Consider the following 21,376-nt stretch of genomic DNA (forward strand, 5'->3'; position numbering starts at 1 on the left):
TTCATTAGGGATAAAGATGATCATTATTTCGCGACCGTCTCGAAAATTGCCGGCGTGCCCTCTTCTTTCCGCGATTCGATTTTAAGACGGTCGGTCGCAGCTATACGGGCTCTCGTGTGCCACGTAGCGTACACGACGAGCGCCCAGGATCGCAGCCAAAAAGTCTCTCCGCTCCACCCTCTTCGGGTCCCTGCGATCCCTACGGTATCCCCCCCCCCCCCCCCCACCCTCTTGACCCTCGCGTTAGCAGCCGGGAAGAACTCGCTGCTCTCGACGCACCGGGGCGTGCTCGTGAACGCGTCGTTTTTATTACCATTTGCCAAATGACCAACGCGATCCGGTTTCGCTGCGTCATCGTCGTCTTACAACCAGGTATTATGGTTCTCTGAATCACTCTTATTCGCCTCTGTCAAGAGAAATCTTCCGCGACATCTCAATGTCCACAATGCCAACGATACATTATCTCGAGAATTTCTATTAAATCTTCTTCTACCTGCAATTAAGGACCACCTGTTTCGAACCTATATATATATATATATATATATATACCTACGCAGCCTTGCTCCTTTTATCATTCCGAGAAAGTCGAGTGTATAATTTCTCAATGAGAAAACATTGGAAAAAAAGAGAGAAATTTTTGACGAATGAAATTAAATTAGCAATTAATAGATGCGCCGAGGGTGTCGAACGATCCTTTCACGATTTGCTCCGATAAGGTATAGAAGCTGGAAAAAAATCTGGTTTAAAAAGATGACGATTTAATCAGTGGAATTATGAAGATATATAAGTTTGCTTCTGGGAAGCAATGATGAAATAACGGACATCGGCAGAATGTCGTTGGACAGAATTTGAAAGGCGATTTTGAGACGAGGAAAATATCCTGTTGGGGTCGGTCGATCGGTATACATATAGGAAAGAAAGGCAAAGTCCGCGGTTGGTTGGATGTTGGAGAATCGAGATAAATCGGCTATCGATCAGGCGTCACGTAACTCAGGTACGCGCGGACAAGCCAAGCAGGCGAACAGCCAGCTTTTTCATCGAGTCTCTCGTCGTCCCGTACGTAGTACGTCCAACGCTGTCGCTGACTGATCGAAGGAATCCTTTCCCAACGAAGGCTCGCGGGACAAGGCGCAAAACCGACGCAAGGAACACGGGAAAGTAGCTGCACCACCGTCCACCGACACATTGCATTCTTACCGATTTCTATCCAACGATCGCTCCGCGAGGGGATAAATGCTGGAAAAATCTTCTGCATTGCGTGCCGCCACGTGGTAGCCGTGCACTCTTCGAGATTTACAGCTACCGATTGTATAACCCAGACATCCGATCGCTCGAACATCGACTAGCTTGGAAAAAAATGCTTGACGATACTCATCCATTTGAAAGTTCCAACTGTCCGAACAATGAGAAAATGTGTAAATATATATATATATATAGTCTCTATATCATACAGGAAAGAGACACGTTTGTATCGCGCAAACATAACGATTATCGTTACGGGAGCAATGTTGAAATTATACACTCGTCCAGATGGCGAATCCCAGTAATAAAATGAGTTGAAGATATCATTAGGAGAAATGATAGGCAATTAAATGATTTTATCAGCGGCGTGTCGGCATTGCGAGGAGCTGCGATCGGTCAAGTCCATTTGATTAGAGTTTCGCAGTGAGTGAGTATATAGATCGAGCTATATATATATATATATAGGTATATATCGGAGAGTGCGCATACCTGCGGCACCATTTCCCTAGCTCCGATCACAGATACGAGGACTAATTGTCGCTTCTAATTGACGAGATTCTCAGGCTCGCGGAGAGGTCGGGCAGCTTCCGTGCCTCGGCGTGCTTTACTCCTTTCTTCCTTTTTACATGCTTGCGGCTCGTAGCGTCGGAAAGAAGCGCGAGGAGGCCGCATGCTTCGTTATCGGAAATTTAGTAGAGCGAAGGCGGAGATCCCGGCCGAAACGAGCTTAGCCCGCGATCGGGAAAGGGTCCACGTAGATCGCTGGGATACGATCGCTGAATTTATAGGAACCGCACGATTATCGTCTATTAGAACCTTTATCTTTTAACTCTGATTTATCGCCAAGTTTTTCCTATATCTGTACCATCGTCCGCAAAAGTGTCGCTTCCGGAAGACTCGGAGGCGCATACGCGTACCTAAACGTCGAAGGATCGTTGCACTCGGGTCTCGATGGAATGAAATAAGTAACGCGCGAAAGAAATCCGAGAGAGAATAGAAATTTTGGCTAGAGCGTGTTGTTACGTTGACGCATTTTATCACGGTCGAAGGGTAATTATATAACCCGACCTAGCCTAACACCAGCGTTGATTCGCTCGCATCGCGTGACAAGCTTGTGGTAAAACTCGTGTGTTGTTGGATTTTCCGTACAAAACGTGTTTCCGCAGTTAAGGGTTTTTGGTTTAGGAAGGATAATAAAAATATCGCAGTATATGCACGAGAGAGCCTTTTGCACATTTGAAAACCTCTCGAGTGAAAGTTTAAGGTCGAATGTTGGTCGATTATAAATATATATATAAGCGAATGATAAACTGCACCAAAGGATATACAATTGATGCGTTATTGTAAGGATAATTCTGGCAAAAGCTCGCGAGTTTCTTTAAACGTTTTATTTCTCGAGGAAATCTTATTTGCAGCATTTTTTGACCCTTGGTATTTTTTCGCATGAGGCGATCCAGCTATATAGGTATAACCGTGCACGCATTGCGGGCGACAGCTGTCAAATAAATGTTAAAAAAAAGCGCTAGTCGAGCGAAATTTCGAGTGGGACGTGGGCGAAGAAGGGTGCGTAGCCACCCTAGCAAAATACCCTTAGCCCTCGGGGCAAAGGCTGTGAAAATTTTTTTCGAGTTCAACCTCCCCGCGATCGACGCATACTCGATAACTTTTCGTTGACTTTGCGTCTTAAATTTAAGCCGTAGAAAAATATAAACAAAGTTAAAGCGATTTTCACACACCCACATTGCACACATACCGAGATCAAACATGGCAGCGATTGCTAAGAACAATAACGCGCTTTAAAAACCAATCCAATTCCGCTCGCAGCTCGTTTCGAGCTGCGAAAAAATTCAAACTGCTCGCGTGGTTAAAATTTTCCTCGTCCTGCAGGTTGCTTCGGAAGAAGAGGATCAGCGCGAAGGAGGGAAATTTTCCTGGGTCTTTTGTATTCGTGGAAGGATGAGTGGCGTGAAATTTCGCTGGATCTTTAGTGCATCGCCAGTTGCTTTTTCAAGTTTAACGAAATAACGAAGGAGAAGCGTCCCCCGCGGGCTATGGCTGACGCTCGTTGTCAGTGCGCATGGTTTTGCGAGGCTAAGAAATGGGTGATGGGGGAGGGGGAAGAGGGATTGCACCGAGGGGCAAATTTTCGAGGGTGGTTTTGCGCGTCAATGGTTTATTAAGAAGCACTTGTTTAAAGGCAGCCCCTTCGAGGCCCGACAGCCAATTCGACCGCGACGTCTGTGTCACTCGGATATATAAATGGATGAATGAGCGTGGTCGGGGGTGGAAGGGGGGGGGATGGCGTCGTCGACTTTGGGGGTTGATGTGCCCCACGGCGGTCTGTCGTGTCGCCGTAATTGAAGTTATTGCAATATTGTGTCCTGTCAGACCGCTCTCTCTCTCTCTCTCTCTCTCTCTCTCACTCTCACTCGCCTCCCCCCCTCTACACTCCTCTCCTTTCCTCCTTTAACTCAACATCTCACTTTCCTCCACAACCCCACTCCACGCGAATCCTCCGCCATCCCCGCGACGCGTCAAGTTTGCGGGATTGCGTAACGCGCCACGCCTGCTTTAATCTCGCTGTCAGATAGCTAATACGATCCTGAATATAGACCACGATGAACACGGAATGGAACCGCGAAACAGTACCAAGAGTCAATTTTCCACGCTTCCTATATATATATATATATATTAGGGTGGTCGTTAAAAAAAATTTTTTTGACGGATCCCCAAAAACCACTAGTATTTGATGAGAAACTACAATGGTTGAAACCTGTGGCCTGATAAATGATGGAAACACGTGCCTCAATGCGATCAAATACAATTTTCGAAGAATTTTACAGTTTTTCGCAGATAACTCATTAAATATCCGATTCTATGAAAAGATGCATATAACCTTTTCTCTGCAGAATTAAATTCTACATAATAATGGTCCTATACATTTTTCTTCTAAAATGCATACTAATGGAGATATTGCTGAAAAATCGATCCTCTTGTTCGTTTATACACATTATATTGATATGTTTATATGAATAATTATTTTTAGTTTACCGTACAATTAACATATTTTATTAAATTAATAGAAATAAAATGTGTAACTACAGCGAAATAAGAATAACTACTCATATGAGCATATGTCAATATAATGTGTATAAACAAAAAGAGGATCGATTTTTCAGCAATATCTCGATTAGTATGCATTCTAGAAGAAAAATGTATAGAACCTTTATTATGTAGAATTTAATTCTGCAGAGAAAAGGTTATATGCATCTTTTCATAGAATCGAATATTTAATGAGTTATCTGCGAAAAACTGTAAAATTCTTCGAAAATTATATTTGATCGCAATGAGGCACGTGTTTCTATCATTTGTCAGGCCACAAGTTTCAACCACTGTAGTTTCTCATCAAATACTAGTGGTTTTTGGGGATCCGTCAAAAAAAATTTTTTTAACGACCACCCTAATATATATATATATATATATACATGAGGACCGAAACGAACACATGGATCCTCAAAAATATCACATCGCTCTCTCTCTCTCTGTTCAACTTTTTTGTCGCTGAACTCGATATACGCGCGATATTTCTTCATTCTCTCTACAGAATCGGCTATTCTTCTTCCCCGACTTTGCCAGGATTTCTCGTTGGATATAGAGCGTCTAATAAATTAAGTGGCAGAACCGCAATGGAATTCGTGCGATGCAAATAAAAGGTCGCTTTAACAGCATGGTAAAGAAAAGCATCCGTCACGAAATAAGTTGGAAAAAAAGGGCTGAAAATCAAGTAGTGGCGTGACGATACCTCGTAGCGATAATGATATGCGTGCACGCGACTCTCGCGGCAACGTTTGCGGAAGAAAGGAGGAGAGGAGGAGGAGGAGGAAGAAGTGATAGAAAGCTGGAAAGAGGGGGGGGGGGGGGGGAGAAGGAATTACTGGTGGTTCACTTAGCGGAGCGAGGGGATAACTTTATCCTCGCTTAATCGCCTTTTCGATAGGTACGAGCCGATCCCTTTGTTCAGACAATATCTCCATGCTGTCCCTGCTAATCTATGCAGCCGGCCTCTCCCTTCGCTCTCTCTCTCTCTCTCTCTCTCTCGACACTTGGAGCACGATGACTCCGGTGCTTCTATAACTGTTCCACTACCACCCCATACGGAAAGCCATGGAGGCGAGGGAGACCTCATACTAGTTCTCCTTTATTGAATTTTGGGACTGTTCCAGTTGGAACGGAGAAGCACATACGCGCGAAAAGGGAACGAGCCAGGGTTGGCGGGGCCGGGGGCGGGGTGCCAGCCAAAATTAATTCACATCCCGCTGCATTGCTTTTTACGATATAACTGTGGTTTGTTAGTCGTTATTCACGCTACGAATTGGATTTCCTCTACGCAGTGTTCGGAGAGAAACCTGCAACGGGGAAAAAGTTCCGTTCGCGCCATGTTCGCGAAACAAGGTGCTCCCTCTCGCTCGCTCGCGACACTCGTCAATCGCTCGCTTTTAATTTCATGCCAGACATTTAACGCTTGATATTTTGTGTGTGTGATATTTTTTATCCCCACCACACGTGTCCTCGTACGAGTCGGATGCAATTACGTCCTCGGGTTCTCGTTCGAGGGACGAGTATAGGTTCTCCACCCTGAAAAGATCGCGGGTATTATCCTCTTTTTGTAATTATTTATATACGGTAACGTTCGAATACTAATGCTTCTTGACGCGTTGCGAATGGAGCGATAAAACACACCGGCCAACACGAGATATCGCCAATTAGCTCGTGTGCCAAGTTGCGCGATTTAAGCGGGTAGCACAGGACCGGCAAGCAGAGAACCATTGCCAAACGACGATTTAAGCCGACATCTTGCGGCTACCGCGGTAAAGCGTCCTTTCCCCTCTAAACACCATTCCAGTGATCTACAACTCGCGATTTGTTCCGATTACTCATTCCGCCTTCCATCATCCCCAAATTACCCTCCCACAATATTTTTCTCAATTATCGCAACCTTGAAACGAAAAGTAGCATTTTAGTCACGAGAGAACATTTAACGCGAAAAGACGTGGCATATACGTACCACGCATGGCCGCACTGCGAACGCAATGCGGTACACGATCGGCGTCCTCCTGCAACTTTCTCCCATGTGCGTTATTTTTTAAATCCGACGCATGCAAATTCCTCCAACGTAGCATCTGCCTCCTCCTGCAGCCCATGTATTTCCAAAACGACGTGCAGCAACCTCGCGTGGAAGCCTCCCCCACCCTCGTGTCTTACAGCCACGCGAATCACGTGACCGGAAGTGGATGGAATCACGAGAGCGAATTTATCAACGGGCATTCGCGTGTCGCCGGGACTTTTTCCTTCCGTCGTTCAACTTTTTTTGTCGTTCATCCGCTATGCTTCTCGTGCGGTATCGAGTCCTGGCCATGCGGTGCGTTGCTGGATCAGCTGGAGGAGCGCCCTGCTCTCACTGCCCCCCACTACCCCCTCCCCTTCTCCTTCCTTTCCGTGTACATTTTGCCCCACCTGAACAACGCTACGACGTGCCACCCCCTCCCCACCCACCCAACTCTTTCTCGTAGCAAAGGTCGAAACGCCGGTAAGGCACGTGCGTTTTCACTGCTGTTTTCGCGAGACAAAGATGACAAGGGAGAGAGAGAGAGAGAGAGAGAGAGAGAATACCACGCCGCGCTCTTCTCACCCCCGTTCGACTCCAACTCGGAGCTGTGTGTTCCAGCGACTACTATCCGCCGCACGGAACGAGTCTTTTGCTATACTGCTATAGTATGGTAAGTAGCTTCACCTCCCCTGCCATCCCCATCCCTCTTCCCCGCTAGTCCCGACTTACGAAGAGCCTCCCCCCTCCTCCGTACTTGGCTTCCACCGCCACCGCACCGAGTCCTGTCTCACTGCTCCACCCCCCCCCCTCCTCTCCTCCTCCTCCCTTATAAAAGCCTAAATGTGCCCTTTTTGCCTCTCATCCGCCTTTGATTCCTCTCTCTCTCTCTCTCGCTCGAGTTTCACCCCAGCAAGCTTTACATCGTTCACCGTTATCTCTCAAAGATTTAGCGTTTCAAATACAATTCGTTTTGATCGATAAATATCGCTGTGGAGGAGTTCGTAAAGCACGAAGGAATAAAGCGGTAGCTGACAGGGCGCGTTACATTGTTTTAGTTACATTCCTACTGGCACCGGTACAGACAGGCGAGTCTATGTAAAAGACGACGCTCGCATGCCAACGTATCTATTATAACGACGATGCACCACACCGCTCGTTCCGTCTCGCTCGCATAAATTATTACTTTCCAATGGATCGAGAAGTATAAGTGATACAAACTTTTCTCTCTCTCTCTCTCTTACCATACCCCCCCCCCCCTTTCTCTCGTATCATCTTTCATCGACGTTATACACGTGCTATCTCGTGGACCGTCTCGTTTCTCTTCTGCGGTCTCCCTGTCGGCACGTAAGCCACGCTCGATTCCGGTATCGGATGAGTGGGGGGGGGGGGGGGGGGGGGCACCGAGAAAGGACAACGAGAGAGAGAGAGAGAGAGAGGGCGTTTATTAGCAATTGTAATGCAAGATCGCGGAATGCATGGGATCCGTGCGATGCTTCGATACGGCGCGACGCGACGCCGGTACGCGTGTTCCTCCTAACACGATTCTCGATCGTACAAGCATCTCCGAAAGCCATTGTTGCTCGAACCCACCTATCCAACGCATGCTTTCTCAAAAGCACGCAGTGCGAGACTGTACATAGGAGAAAAGAGTGGAGCATCGATCCTAATGCAAATTGATCCGTTTATTTGGTCGGAATTAAAGTTTAAAGCTGGGAATCAATGGTGGGGGGTGGGGGGGGGGGGGGCAATCCTGATGAAAATTGGACGGACGACGCGTAGTCTGTCAAACGGTGGATCCTTCTCCAACGGATTACCTTAATCCTACGATAAACGAAACGAATTACCGCACTAATTTTCAATTGCCGCGACCGTATTTTTCCTTGACAAATTACCGTGGCTTTTTCTCCAACGTTATATTCTTTGCGGCACACGTTTCGTTATCGCGTAATAAAGGGTGTTTTTTTTTTGTAGCACCGGTATAGCTGTTAGCCGAATACGTGTATCACGTGGTAATATCTTTGGCGGACGATATGAGCACATTAAAGTCCGGTAGTCTTATTAAGGCATATATCGGTATGGCGAATCGGTACGGTTAATAGCACCGCTCACCTTCTATGGCACGTGGGAACTGATTCGATAAACATTTATTCCTGCTGAGTGATGCTACCAGGTTGCTGCATGCAGTAGCGCGAACGTGCTGAAACCTGCCTCTGTTTACTCGCGTTGCTGCATTGCTATAAATCGAGGTAAATACCTCCATCGAGTTAATATCGCGCATGTCCGAAGGAAAGAATGGTTCTCGAGTTCATTCATTCTCTCTCGCCGGTGCGTCACTCGATATCCTTATGACGAAACTTTGCCAAGGCTCTCGTTGGATCATCAATTACACGAGCTGTGTAAAAGCGTGAGTTTCGAAACGTCCAGCTATTGTTAGACTCTGCCATCATAATCGTATATATATATATATATACAACTTCGTGTACACGCGTGCTGGCAAAATACTGCAGCTTTTCTGCGATTTATCATTCGATGGTTGATTCATCGTTTAATCGGAAAAGCAGTTGGTGTTGTTACATACTCGTATATCGTAATTCGCTGGTTTTTGGAATTTAAGGCTCGAGACGATAGGCTAACGTCGCGGACGGGACGCGCGAGGAAAAAGCAACGTTCGTTGGAATCTTTTATGTTAATCAGGTGTGACGTCAGCACGGCGCAACCCCGGCAACGGGCGTATCATCCCCTACAGCCCCGCTTGGTCCAAGAGTAGTAAAATGTGCACACGGGGCGTATCACGGTCCTCCCGTAACTACCACCCTCTCTCTCTCTCTCTCTCTCTCTCTCTCTCTCTCGACTCTCCGTACGCACCCTTTGTCGACGTTAACCCAAAGTGAATGGACCTATACTGCTCGCTCGCTACGGGGATGGGTTTTAACTTCGGGGTGACTTACCCCGAGCGTTATCTATTTTGACAGCGCGGTACGCCCGCGGTCTGTCATGGGGGTTGCTGCACGAAAGGGGACTCGCGGTAATTGTCTTTTAACTATGCTCCATATCGCTGCAATAGTTGCCAGCTAGTCGAGCTATCCACCGCGAAATAATTCTTTATAATCCCTCTAGCTCTTTTTCTTGCCAACAAAAGCAAGGAGTATGATAATAATCTTGTTGAGAGGGGAGGGGGTGGGTGGGTGGGTGGGAGAGCAGCTTTGTTAACAAAATTATAAGATTCGCTTTGTATATCGTTCGCAGTTACAAAGTGGAATAGTTACGTCTGTAAAAGGTGAAATGCAAAATTTACACAGAATATATATATATATATATTTTAAATGCAACCATCCATTATTTTATTGAAATCTTTCTTGCGTAAACTGTCACTCTTCGAACGGGGAATAATTTACCATATTTATTATGGTTTAGATATGGCGTTGAATTTTAATGAGCTATATATAATTTTGGATTACCGCACACCTGTCCGAAATGAGAGAGCTGCCAGCCATTTTCACTTCTGTGATTTTCAGCTCTGTTATTATATTTCCTATAGAAAGAACAACAAAATTTACATGGCATTATTCCTTCCTCTATATATATTTCCATGTTTTGTAATCATTTATCTCGGTGATAAATATTTATTAGTTACATTATGTTACCGAGTGTTTCGACGGCATCAAAAATTATTCAATTTCTCGAAAAATACAGCTCGCTGCATAATACACACCGTTGGGCCGTTGAACGCTTTGTAAGCTTGTTTATTCGGAGGAAAATGTTGAAAATCTTGGATTTTACTTTTGAGTCAGCAAATTTCGGGCATCGCGCGGCTACGGGGGAGCGTCTCGTTAAGGGTATCAGGGCTTACGGCGTGGAATCCTCTTAAAAAGTGGCCCGAGGCGCGCGATGCTGCCTGTATATCCGGTGCAAGAGAGAGAGAGAGAGAGAGAGAGAGAGAGAGAGGAAAAGAAAGGGAACGAGACGATATCGGCGCCGTATCGTTCCACGACCACGACACAAGTGTCCGGTAAGCTAAGCGGATCCACGATAATCCGGATTACGTATTTGTGCCCGCTTCTCTCTCTCTCTCTCTCTCTCTCTCCTCTCCTCCATCTCGATCTTACGCCAGTCCAAGTGAAAGACGTATTTGTCTCCTGGCAACACACCGTCTGCTGTCCGTAATCTGTTTAACACTTTAGCAATGGCCAGCTCTCGAGGTTTGCGTATACACACACCTTGGCTACGCATGTATATATATATATATATAGCGACTCCACTTTGTCCAACGGTCGTGCGTTCGATTGGTACTCGGCTCTCTCCGCTCTCCGCCAATCGATACAATCGCATCCGCGTCACGTAAGCCGATAGATGACCAAAGCCAACGAGACATTTGCGTCTCCTTCAAGAATTTTTACCTTTCTCTTATTCTCCAGCTTCCTCTCCGCTGCTCCATGGATAATTTATATCCTCGTCGTTCGCGCAGATGTACTCGTTTATTCCCTCGCTGCTGCTGCTTTATAAAGACGTTCCTCGGCGCGCACGTTCCGAGCCGCGCAAATCTTGTCTTTTTTTATCCATGCAGCCTGGAAAAGGTTCGTGGTGCTTCGCTCTCGCGAGCGAGCATCATCGATCGGCAGCGATCTTTAAACAGCGCCATTAGCGATTGCGTGCACAGGCCGAGGGGCTCGCGATCAAATGAATATGATGAAAGAGTGGCGGCATTAGGAGAACGTGCCGTGCATACTGATTTGCGGCTGATTGATTGGACCCCTTTCCACTCGACAATGCTGCATTGCACTCCACCCCCCCCCCCCCTCCCCCTCCCAGCGACCCAATCTCTATACCCTAAATATGCCCCACGAGCGAACCAACATCGCTGATATTATCAAGAACCCCGCGCGTCGCCGCTCTCAGCCCCAGCTATATATATATAGGTACTCGGGAATATTTCAACTCGTACATCCTCCCCCGTACAATATACTTATACAGATATAATTATGGGGAGCTGCGATAAAAAACGGTAATCCTCTCGATTCTTCCACGATCGAAATAAACTTTTGGCAAATTTATTTTGGATTTTTGGGAGGGATGCAAAGTGGTAGGGTGTGATATATGTTACCATGGTAGCTATATGGGCTCGACTTGCGGTTATATATCCATTGTCTATCCTGAAAAGTCCACTGTGCCGCACCGAAGCGTCGACGCTGGGCGAACTGCTGGCCTGTAAACCGATTGTTTTTGACGCGGTAATTTTACAGTGTCGTGCGTACACGTACACGTCCATCCCCGGGATAACGGGCGCATCTCCGCGAAGCGTCCTGATAACTGCCTTGCTTTTCCTTCCTTTTTCCACTCACCCGACATTCCTTCTTTGATATTTTTTCTTCTGACAAAGGACAGTACTCCAGCTATAGTTTTCATTCGGACTTTTTGAATCTCGTGGTCGTTCATAACCTTCGGCGAAGAATATCTTTGTAATTATCCTGAAGAAATCTTTGCAAAATTGAGAATAAAAGAGCAGTTTTATTTTTTGGTTTAAAATTCTACTTGAAATTTTGTAAGGTATATAGAAAGTAGGTTAGACATTTTTCAAAGATATAACTTTTCTCAATCTCGCATTGGTTTTGGGAAGAAGTCTTCATCTCGTATCACGGAGCTGTATTACTTGACGAAACTAACCACTCATCATCTCTCTCTCTCTCTCTCCTTCAGAACTAGATATTTCCTTTCATCGCTCCAATTTCTCAATACGACCAGTGTTTTCCCTAAATTGTTTCGCCCATCCTATCAAAGTTACTCATCTACACGTAACACTATATTAAAATGTAGGGGTAAACATATTTCACACTGATGCACGTCGTTACAAACCCAATGAACTTGGCAAAATAGAATCTCTTTATATCGAACAAACCTCTCTTGCGCAATCGGTGTAATGATTTGCGAGTCTGAGAAAAATAATTTTCTTCCCCAGTTGGTAACTCGTTGGCCACAAGTTATATATACTCATAAGTATATAGAGACGTCAGGAGCGCGAGCACCATCGGGCCCTCGTGGCACGAGCGATTCAACGTGACAGCGTCACTCATTCGTGTCCGCGTTGGACGTTCGATCCCCATAGATTCTTTATCTTTATTCCATCGAGATGCCTCGTGTATTAGACGAGACGTTAAATCTCTTTGGTACAGCAGTAACTCGTCTAATACATCTGACAGTCCGTTTTGGCTCTACAACAACGTCAATCATGAATCGAGTCTGGTGGAATCGCTTCCGTTCTACTTACCACAGGTTTGATCCTATCGTTTTCGAGTCGATAATTGCGATGATTTGGAAACCATGCAGCTCCTATTACGTCACACGGCCGATGATGGTCCACGAAATGCGCCAGGTCGAAGGACCAGCCACGAAGAAGGAAAACCTTGTTACACACACACATATATATATATATATATACTGCAGCGGCTGGAAAGGAGAGAAAATTTCGTGAACAATCGTGCAGCGTGTAGAGGATGATGCGCGACGGGTGTTGGGTGGAATTCTTCGGCGCGCAGTCATGATCGAGCGTCGACTTATACGGTAAGGACGTGGTATGGTCGTGGTGCCGTTACACACGTGTCAATTGGCGACGCATGCGTGTTACTCGTTAACCCGAGTGCGAGTATGTGTGCGAGAGGGAGACAAACCAAGCAACGAACCAAGCCAGCGGAGAAATCTGCATATTCGATAAAAGCAGCGTGCAGCGTGCAGCGTGCATCGTGCAATGCGAGCTGCAACGGTGGCAGGCGCCGCGGGCTGCGTACGTGGCGTTGCGAGTGTGTGCTATATGTATACACAGGTATATCCTGCGTTTATATTTGGAGTAGCGATGATGCTGGTTGGTGTGTCGGGGGAGCGTCGCGGTAGCGCTACATGCTGAAGAGAGAGAGAGAGAGAGAGATGGGACAGCGAGATAGGCCGCGTGTCGAAAATAGAAATATAATCTGATAGGCTCATTGTGCCCGAAGCCACTCGTTTGCTATCTTCCATTACCACTGACGAATCTGCCTATCCTTCTCTCTCTCTCTCTTCCTTTTCTTCCTATTCATCAGCAGCTGTACCTCCCACTCGATTCCGCGGCTCTATAGCTCTCTCCCGCAGGGGCCGATGAGTTTCCGGAACCTCGCGGTATCCGTCACGTTGAAATGCTCCAGCTAGAACTCATTCCGAGCTAATAGGCATACTTTACTCATCTGCCACCAGGCATTCCAACTACCGTATAAATGCACGCACGCAAGCACGCACGTCTTTTCTATATATATATATATACCAATAACGACGCAACGTGGATCTATCGAATTAAAATTCCACCATTTATACAGCCATCTTCCCCGAACCTATATATATATATAAATAGAAGCGATCCTTCGTCTTTCTATAAAGTGTAAATTGGGAGATCACGAAAGGTTTTTGTATATATATATATATATATATATAACGGTGTAGGAATCTCCGATGCGGGAAAATTTTATGGAAAATGGCGAGTTTTGGTCGGGGCGTGCGCAAAGTTGGATCGACAGTGGGAGCTGGCACGAGCAATGGTATAGCGATCGTAAAGAAATTAGAGGGGCGGTAATGGTTTCCGGGTACGGTGGCTTCCGGCCGGCCGTTCGGTCGGCATACATCTTCGACGGGGGCGGACGGTGTCCTCGTGGTTCGTTGGTCAGACTTGTACCGTATATCGGGTTATCCTGCAACGACACCGGAAGCGCTACATTTGTCCACGTCCATAGAGCCGACATTTCCTTCGGCCTATCGATTCCGGTATATATATATACACGCGTGGTTATATACCGTTGGCGGATCGATCGCGCAGTACGCCTATCGCGATCCAAAGGTCCGATAAACGATCGCTGATTCGCTTCTTGAAAATCCAATTAACTGCCGACTGACTCGCGGATCGTGCAATCAATGCCACAAGCCGCATAGCAGCCGATTGCTTTACGATCCTCCATTACCGATCATCGATCAGCCAGCGCTCAGCCGCGTTTACCCACTCGATTTTATGAATCGAAAGCAGCGATCTCTTGGATCGGCTAATTTGATTAGCGCAAACTTAATTAATGAGCGCGTGATTCGATAATGACCAGTGGCACAAGTAACGTAAGCTCTTGATAAAATAATTACCAAGCGTATCCATCGAGCTGTGTGTGTGTGTGTGTGTGTGTGTGTGTGTGCGGTGTTTGTACGAACGACCCTCGACTGTTTAGCGATATAGGCGATGGAAATGGCTGGAGGTTTGATCGATGGAAAGAATATATAGTTTGCCTCTGCTTTTTTTCTTGTTTGCCAGTATTTTAAAGCGTGACAAAGCACTGGGACGCGCGCGCGGGTGTAACGTGTGAAATCATCGGCTATTGTTACGCGGCTCTTGAACTTTTTCAGCAGCGGCGCGGTGACGAGAATCGCACGATTCGCTCGAAACGCGCGCCAATGTACAAACAGAGACGCAATCAACGGCGCGCGAGCATCGATCTGCGTCGAGTGCGAATATAGCCGCACGTATAGCGATCGTGCGTTTTGTTCCATCCTGCCGGACGTGGCGCGCGACGATCCTCGTGTGCGAGTGCACCGCGCACACCGATGCAAATCACTCGACGCCCACCATTTTTATCTCGCTCTGATCCCTCCAAACGACCCCCATCCCCTCCCCCCACCATTCCCAATTTTCACCAACTCACCTTCGTATATAGCTATAAGCGTGCTTTGTCTCGAGCCGACCTAATTTTTCAAGTTTCCGAACAACGAAATTATCCACAAGAATAATCAGAGTTTATTGGATCGAATTGATCGGATACATCGAGGCTTACGTCGAGCTAATGAAAACGGTGGTATATTCGGGGGCAGTTGGTACGTTCCTTATGGCTGTGATGCGGGGGAGGGGGAGGGGGGAGGTGAGAGTCGGTGGACGATGAAAGGCCGGAAACGGAAATGATCGGACAAGGGAGGCTGCTGCTGGTCCCCCCCCCCCCCCCTCTCTCTCTCTCTCATAGTGCAGGTACGTATACGCGTGTGTGGAACAGAGCGGACCGTTGATCGTTCGTTGTGGATGCACGATTGCGAATGGAACACACGGCGGAACGCGAAATGGAACGAACGCTTCCCGCCAACCAGTCAGTCCAGTTGCGTACTGATTGATCAACATTGTTGCCGAATTAGACTACAGCGAGATGGGCATATTGATTGGCAATCAGTGTCGCGCGACCACAACCAAACCATTCCACCGTCCGTATATGACATAGCTATATATATATATATATATATGCGGTGTACGCTGGAGAAGCGCAAATACGAATTTCACAGAGAGGCAAAACCAGGGGTTCTGCTCGATGCGTTTCTTGTGAAAAACAATAGCGGACGGAGCGTACCGTGATCATCCGGGGTACGCGGCGATTCGAGTGGAGCGCGAGCCGGGCACAGTTCTCATGCAGGAATCGAGGCGGACCATGCAAAAGATGCATATATATAAGCCAGAGGTGTTGCATCGTGGGATGGGAGTAACGGACGAGCGAGTCGATCGCAGCAAAGCGCGAGGATCGTTTGCTGCGTCCTCGGCGCATGAGAGGGCTTTCAGCTTTTCCCATGAAGAGAGCACCGGGTGGTGCGCGCTTGGATGTGTCGCGGTCGGCCGAGGGTGGAGGAAAAAGATGAGAAGGGAATATAGCGCGGGCAGCACCATTCTCGATCGGGAGCGTCCGAAAGTCGACGGTCCGGAAAATCGCGCCGCTGTCGTCCCAATCAACGCGTCCACCGAGCGGAAAATATCGCGAGATCCGCGAACGAGTCGTTGCGCGCGAAGCAGCGGTGCCTAGGCGGGACACGGACCCTCGCGCGCTCTTTTCGTCCTTAAACCGCGCGATCGGTCCGCCAAGTTTCAGAACGGATACCTCGCGTGCCCCGAGCGGAACGGGGAATGCTCTTGTCGATGCTGCAATGCTTTCCAACTCTCGAGCGCTTTCTTCGCGCGACTTTACGACTCGGAACGCCTGCGCTTGACCGAGCCGCTGTGCCTCTCGGTGCCTTCCGACCGGCGCGAATATTCCAACCCGGAAGTATTAATCCCTCGACTTACTCCCAGAACCAAACTTTAACGCGCGCGCGTTCTTCCTCCTCCGCTTTTTTCTTCCATCCGCAGCCTTTGAACCACTGCGCGGAAAAATTTCGCCAAAACTCCACTCTGTAGAATTTTACTGTACCTATATATATATATATATATATATAGGTGTATTGGAAAAGTTTTGCAAGCAGTCGGTCGTTTCTTCCGCAGAGGGACGACTGCAGCGTGGCGGGCGATAGTGGAAACCTCAGCCGTGCATTTACGATCCGTGCATGACCACCGACAATGCCTATAGCGGAAGGCCATTTTACGCAATATGCGCGTATCTTTTCTTCAGCGCAAAGAAAATTGTTGCCGCAAACCTCCTCCGGCTCCGCTGAGCCACGCTCGACCGAGGAAAAAAAAAAAGTTCACTGCTATATAGCAGTATATATTCGAACAAATGGATAATGGCTACGAACGACCACAGCAGCATCAGCGGAATTGCTCCTTTTATGCTAATGTTTACTCTGCAACGTGGAAAAAATCACCGATATATGCTATTATATAGTATACATATATAGGTTCAGGAGAGATGGTGGAAGAAAGAGCGAAGAGGGCCGAGTTGCTACGTTTTATGGAAGCGAACCCCAGGGGTGGGGGGGGGGGGGGATGAGTATATCGATGATCGTTTAATTGCGTCCAGTGGCCGGAGAATCCTCCGCATCGGGTTCTTGGATGGAGTTTCTCCCGGAGCATCGCATCAATCGAGCAAATGGCCTGGCAGGATCAGACTATTACCGGTTTACACGCGAATAGTTGACACACGGACCTTATGGACTTTTAAGGGACACTTTGGGTTAGCCTGGGAGCATCGAAAGCCCAGATTAAGATCGAACGATCCTGCGGTCGATCACGAAGGTCGTCCCGTGCACAACCCTCGACCTAACCGGCCTATCCAACTAAGCCTTCCTCTCTCCGGAGCAGAGGAGATAAGCCGAGACTCGGAGCCTCTCGGAGCCTCGAGCTTGATTGCTGGCCGCCGATAGTCGTCCTAACCTACTACCAACTCTCCCGCCACCCAATTTCGGGCCCTCCCACGCAACGGCGAACGACAAACGCTTTCGACCCACGCGCTCCGCAGACTCTCTCTCTCTCTCTCTCTCTCTCTCTCTCGCTCGCTCTGTTTATAGCCTGGCAAATGAACTACCCGTGCTCCTTTATATCGCTCGAGAGGGTCATTCGCGCGAATCCGCTCTTTTTCGCCAAAGCCGATTTACGAGCGACCCGCGGATCTCGACCGACCCCGTGTGATCCTCTTCGCGCTCCATTTCCGCCACTATCCCCAAAGCTCACCCCGCTGCCAAACAGCTTCCAGTTATGTCTCCCTCTCTCACTCCTCCGAGACTTATACAAAATCCTACGATTCCTTACTGCCTCGACTTTACGCTTTATTTTCTTTTCTTCGTCTTTTACTCTCCTACAGATTTGGATCTCTCGCAGGGAACGCAAATCTCTCTACCCGAGGCCATATACATATATTCGAGGAAAATAATTAAAGTTTGGCTGCGCGGAGCGCAGAGGCGAGAGCGCTAAGCTCTTGCGAGGTTTAGCGTCCGGTGTGTCAAGGGCAGCGCGAGGCACGGAGAGAGGAAGCCCGAGGAACGGCATGCAGGTAATTAAAGCAACGGGCGCGCTTAGGATCGCACCACTCGCGAACTTTCGGTAGGCGGTGGGGCGCGGTCTAACGACGTGTGGAATGCAGTTTTAGCCGCGCGGGCGCGCGGAGAAGCCAGTCAGGGTGATGGTGGTGGTGGGTAAAGGATAAGAGAGAGAGAGAGAGAGCTTGCCGTGGAAAAACGAGAGCAAAGCGATCGCGCGCAGAAAAGCAGAAGGCGAGGAGAAGACGAGTAAAAAGAATAAGAGACGAGGTAGCAGCAGAAGAGGAACACGAGGATAAGGAAAAAGACGACAACGGGTGTACCGGACGAGAGGTATACACGGGAGATGAGATTGAGAGAGAAGCGGGAGGATAAATAGAAAGAGAGAGTGATCGAGGGGGGAGGGGGGGGGGCTGGCTCGAAGGATATCTTGCCCGGTAGCAGTTTCCCAAAGGATCGCCATTAATAACCAGCAAGATTATACGCTGCTGCCTAAGCTGCGCGAGTGCACGGTGCATCGCGCGCTCTCTCTGGTATAGGTACTCGTATGTGTGTGTGTGTGTATAGGGACGCGGTCAAAAGCGAGGAGAAGCGAGGTGATTCGGGCTTCCAGTAAAGCGGGACGGCCTGCCATTTAATATCGCTTACCTACCCAACCTAACGGCCAACCAACTATTTGCTAATTTCTTCGGAATGCCGTAACGCTGCCGCCAACCCCTTGTCGTAGACACGCCGAATTTCACTGGCGTAATTGCGGAATTACGCGCGTGCCCTCGGGCTCTCTCGCTCTCTCTCTCTCTCTCTCTCTCTCGGTAGCCGCGCTCCTTTCTCCGCAACTTTCGAGCCCGTTCGAATCTTACTGCGCTTAAACTTTGGTAGCTTAATATCATCCTCTCTCTCTCTCTCTCTCTTTGTTCGTTCCTTCGAGAAGAAAAAGATGAGGATCGTAAACGTGTATATACACACACACACACATATATATATATATATATTGAAGAAAAAAAGATTGTTATACGAAGCCGCGGGAAATTAAATGGAGATTCCGACCAACCACGTAGGTTGGTTTGCATTTTAATCTTTCGAGTTTCAAGGTTAAGCACTGGACGTCCGCGTTGGTTCCACGACTATTGATTATTTTGCGAGTTTCAGGGTTGCGGCGAGCAGTATGTATTATATGTGTGTGTACTGCGGGAGGTTTGCGCGACGGAGGGTGGTCCTTATCGCGAGTGTAACACCGGTAAACATGGAATGTAGCTGGTTGGCGTTGGCGCGCACACTTAGCGTCCGTCCCGCTACGTCCGCAGAGTACCAGTGGCGGTATTTGGACAAGCTGTCTGCCTGCCAGACGCTCGTGGAACACACCGGCCAACAAACAGTACAATACGATATTACAATCGAGGCATCGGAGGAGCAAACGCGTGTCCCGCTGGTTCCGCAGCTACAACGCGCAGTGACAGTGCAACATATCAGCCGCGGTACTCGATCGAGTCCTCCTCATCCCCCTCCATCTTTGTCCCCTCGTCACTCGTTCGATTCCTCTATATTCCCACCCACGCTCGTTTCCTTCTCGGCGTATACGCGTCATCCTCCTCTCGATCGACCCCCCCCCCCCTCTCTCTCTCTCCATGTGCCGATCCTTGCCTCATACCTTGTTCACCTGTCCCTCGCCTTCGTCTCTCCCCCGACATTTTCTCCCATTCAACATTCCCCTCAACCCCACCCCTCCCCCCCAACCGACTTGCAACTATATCTGATTGGCCGGATCATTAATCACCGTTGACCGCGCAGCAGCCCTGTCCCGTCCTGCAACTAAACTCGTGGAATCGAACTCACCGGGGTGCACGTGCTGCCGTTTTTCTCTCTCTCTCTCTCTCTCTCTCTCTCTCCCTCTTCAGAGAGCGCCTCTACCTTTCCCTTTTCCTCCGACATTGCGAAAAATTCGAGAGTCACGAGCAGCAACGTTGAAAAAGGAGGTATAGGAGACACGTGTAGCTGTGGCCCGATCGTGATTGAAATCGGATCTTAAGGGTATACAGAGATGGAGGCTCCTTATCGAGTTTCTTCATCCTCCTCCTCCTCGACAATAATAACAACAGCAAACTCTAACGCAAACGCGCGGTAAGGTAATGAACATTCTTTTCCGGCGCAACTATACTTTCCACTCGCTAATTTCCGCGAGATGATTATAGCAGCCTCGAGAGCAGCAAGGATGCAATGATGAATGACCGCGGGGATCTAGGAGCTCTATGAATGAATTAACGCTGCGGAGCATCCAGTGTGTTTGTGTAATTAATAGCGAAAGATTCGTCTTGATTCCAGCCTCGATTGGATGCTATTTATCGCCGGTACAAACGATAGCGGTGTAAACATAAATTAGATTCACGTTGCTCCGGCATTATTCCTCCTTATTTGCAACCCGACGACTTTATTATCGCTGGACGATTGGCTGGTCGCGAATCGCGTCTCGATCATCTCGGATCGTTCCTCTTCTCTTCTCGCACGTCCTGCTCTCCGACAGCTGCCACGGGGTCTAAGGACTTTGGGAGCTGCGACGATGAGTTTGGACGAAGAATTCAAGAGAGACGCGACTGGTGCGTTCGACCAACTCGATTAACCCGACGGCTAATTAATTTATTCAAGATGGGAAAAATGGATAGGCGTGGAGATAACGGGGAGGTCTCGATGATCGACTCGCGGCGCCAAAGTTTGACGCTGCCATCGCACGTCCTGCGCACCCACGCCACGCTCCGAGCTGCTGGGAAAGTCGCGCGAGATCTTTGGCAAATCCACGCGGTTCGCCCATATCGATCGGATCCCTTTCGACGCTCTCTCCTCTCGTCGCGCATGCAGCTGCCACCCACCGCCCCCGTCCCGTTCTCGCTCACCTTGCTCCGCCATTCTTTCGTTTCAGCTTCATAATTTCCCACCGTGTCGTGTGACAGACGTGATATTAGGTGCACTTAACTCGCCGTCTCTGTCTGGCTTTATTACCTTGGCGCTCGCCCGTATATGTGGATCTAGCATATGCTATAGGATACGCCATGCAAGAGTCCCCAACGCCAGCGCGTACATGTTCCGCAAGAGAGGAAGGGTTGAAATTCCAGCGTTCCTGTGTACCAACGTGCATGGTACGATGTACGATACATTGACGGAGGTGGAGGAAGCTACCACGTTATGCTATATACCTGAAGAGGTCGAGGGATGAGATTGTGTCGGCTCTCGGCTTCTTGCAGGAGGATCCTCGGGAGACACGCGGTAGTTATCGGGAAAGTGGCGAATTCTTCGTCGTAGCAGCGTCCTTTTTTGTAGCAGCCA

At 48.3% G+C, this 21,376-nt stretch overlaps 1 protein-coding gene across 5 annotated transcripts in view; it reads right to left on the reverse strand.

Annotated features, from left to right (window-relative positions):
• Positions 1-21,376, reverse strand: part of LOC136781699 (uncharacterized) — a 257,477-nt gene that overhangs the window by 128,325 nt on the left and 107,776 nt on the right. For 3 of the 5 annotated variants that reach the window (XR_010823960.1, XM_066740663.1, XM_066740662.1), the window contains exon 7: positions 12,612-12,790. The exons of 1 other annotated variant lie outside the window; for it this stretch is intronic. Coding sequence is in view for 2 of the 4 variants with exons in the window: in XM_066740663.1 (XP_066596760.1) it covers positions 12,612-12,790 (179 nt within the window). In the remaining 2 variants the exon portion in view is untranslated. Of the gene's footprint in view, positions 1-12,242; positions 12,556-12,611; positions 12,791-21,376 lie in introns of all 5 variants that reach the window. One more of the 5 variants, XR_010823959.1, reaches the window with a different exon arrangement.

Source organism: Prorops nasuta, unplaced genomic scaffold (assembly GCF_024137725.1).
Source record: "Prorops nasuta isolate Cenicafe-Biocafe unplaced genomic scaffold, Cenicafe_Pnas_1.2 PNAS00024, whole genome shotgun sequence".
NCBI classification, from domain to species: domain Eukaryota; kingdom Metazoa; phylum Arthropoda; class Insecta; order Hymenoptera; family Bethylidae; genus Prorops; species Prorops nasuta.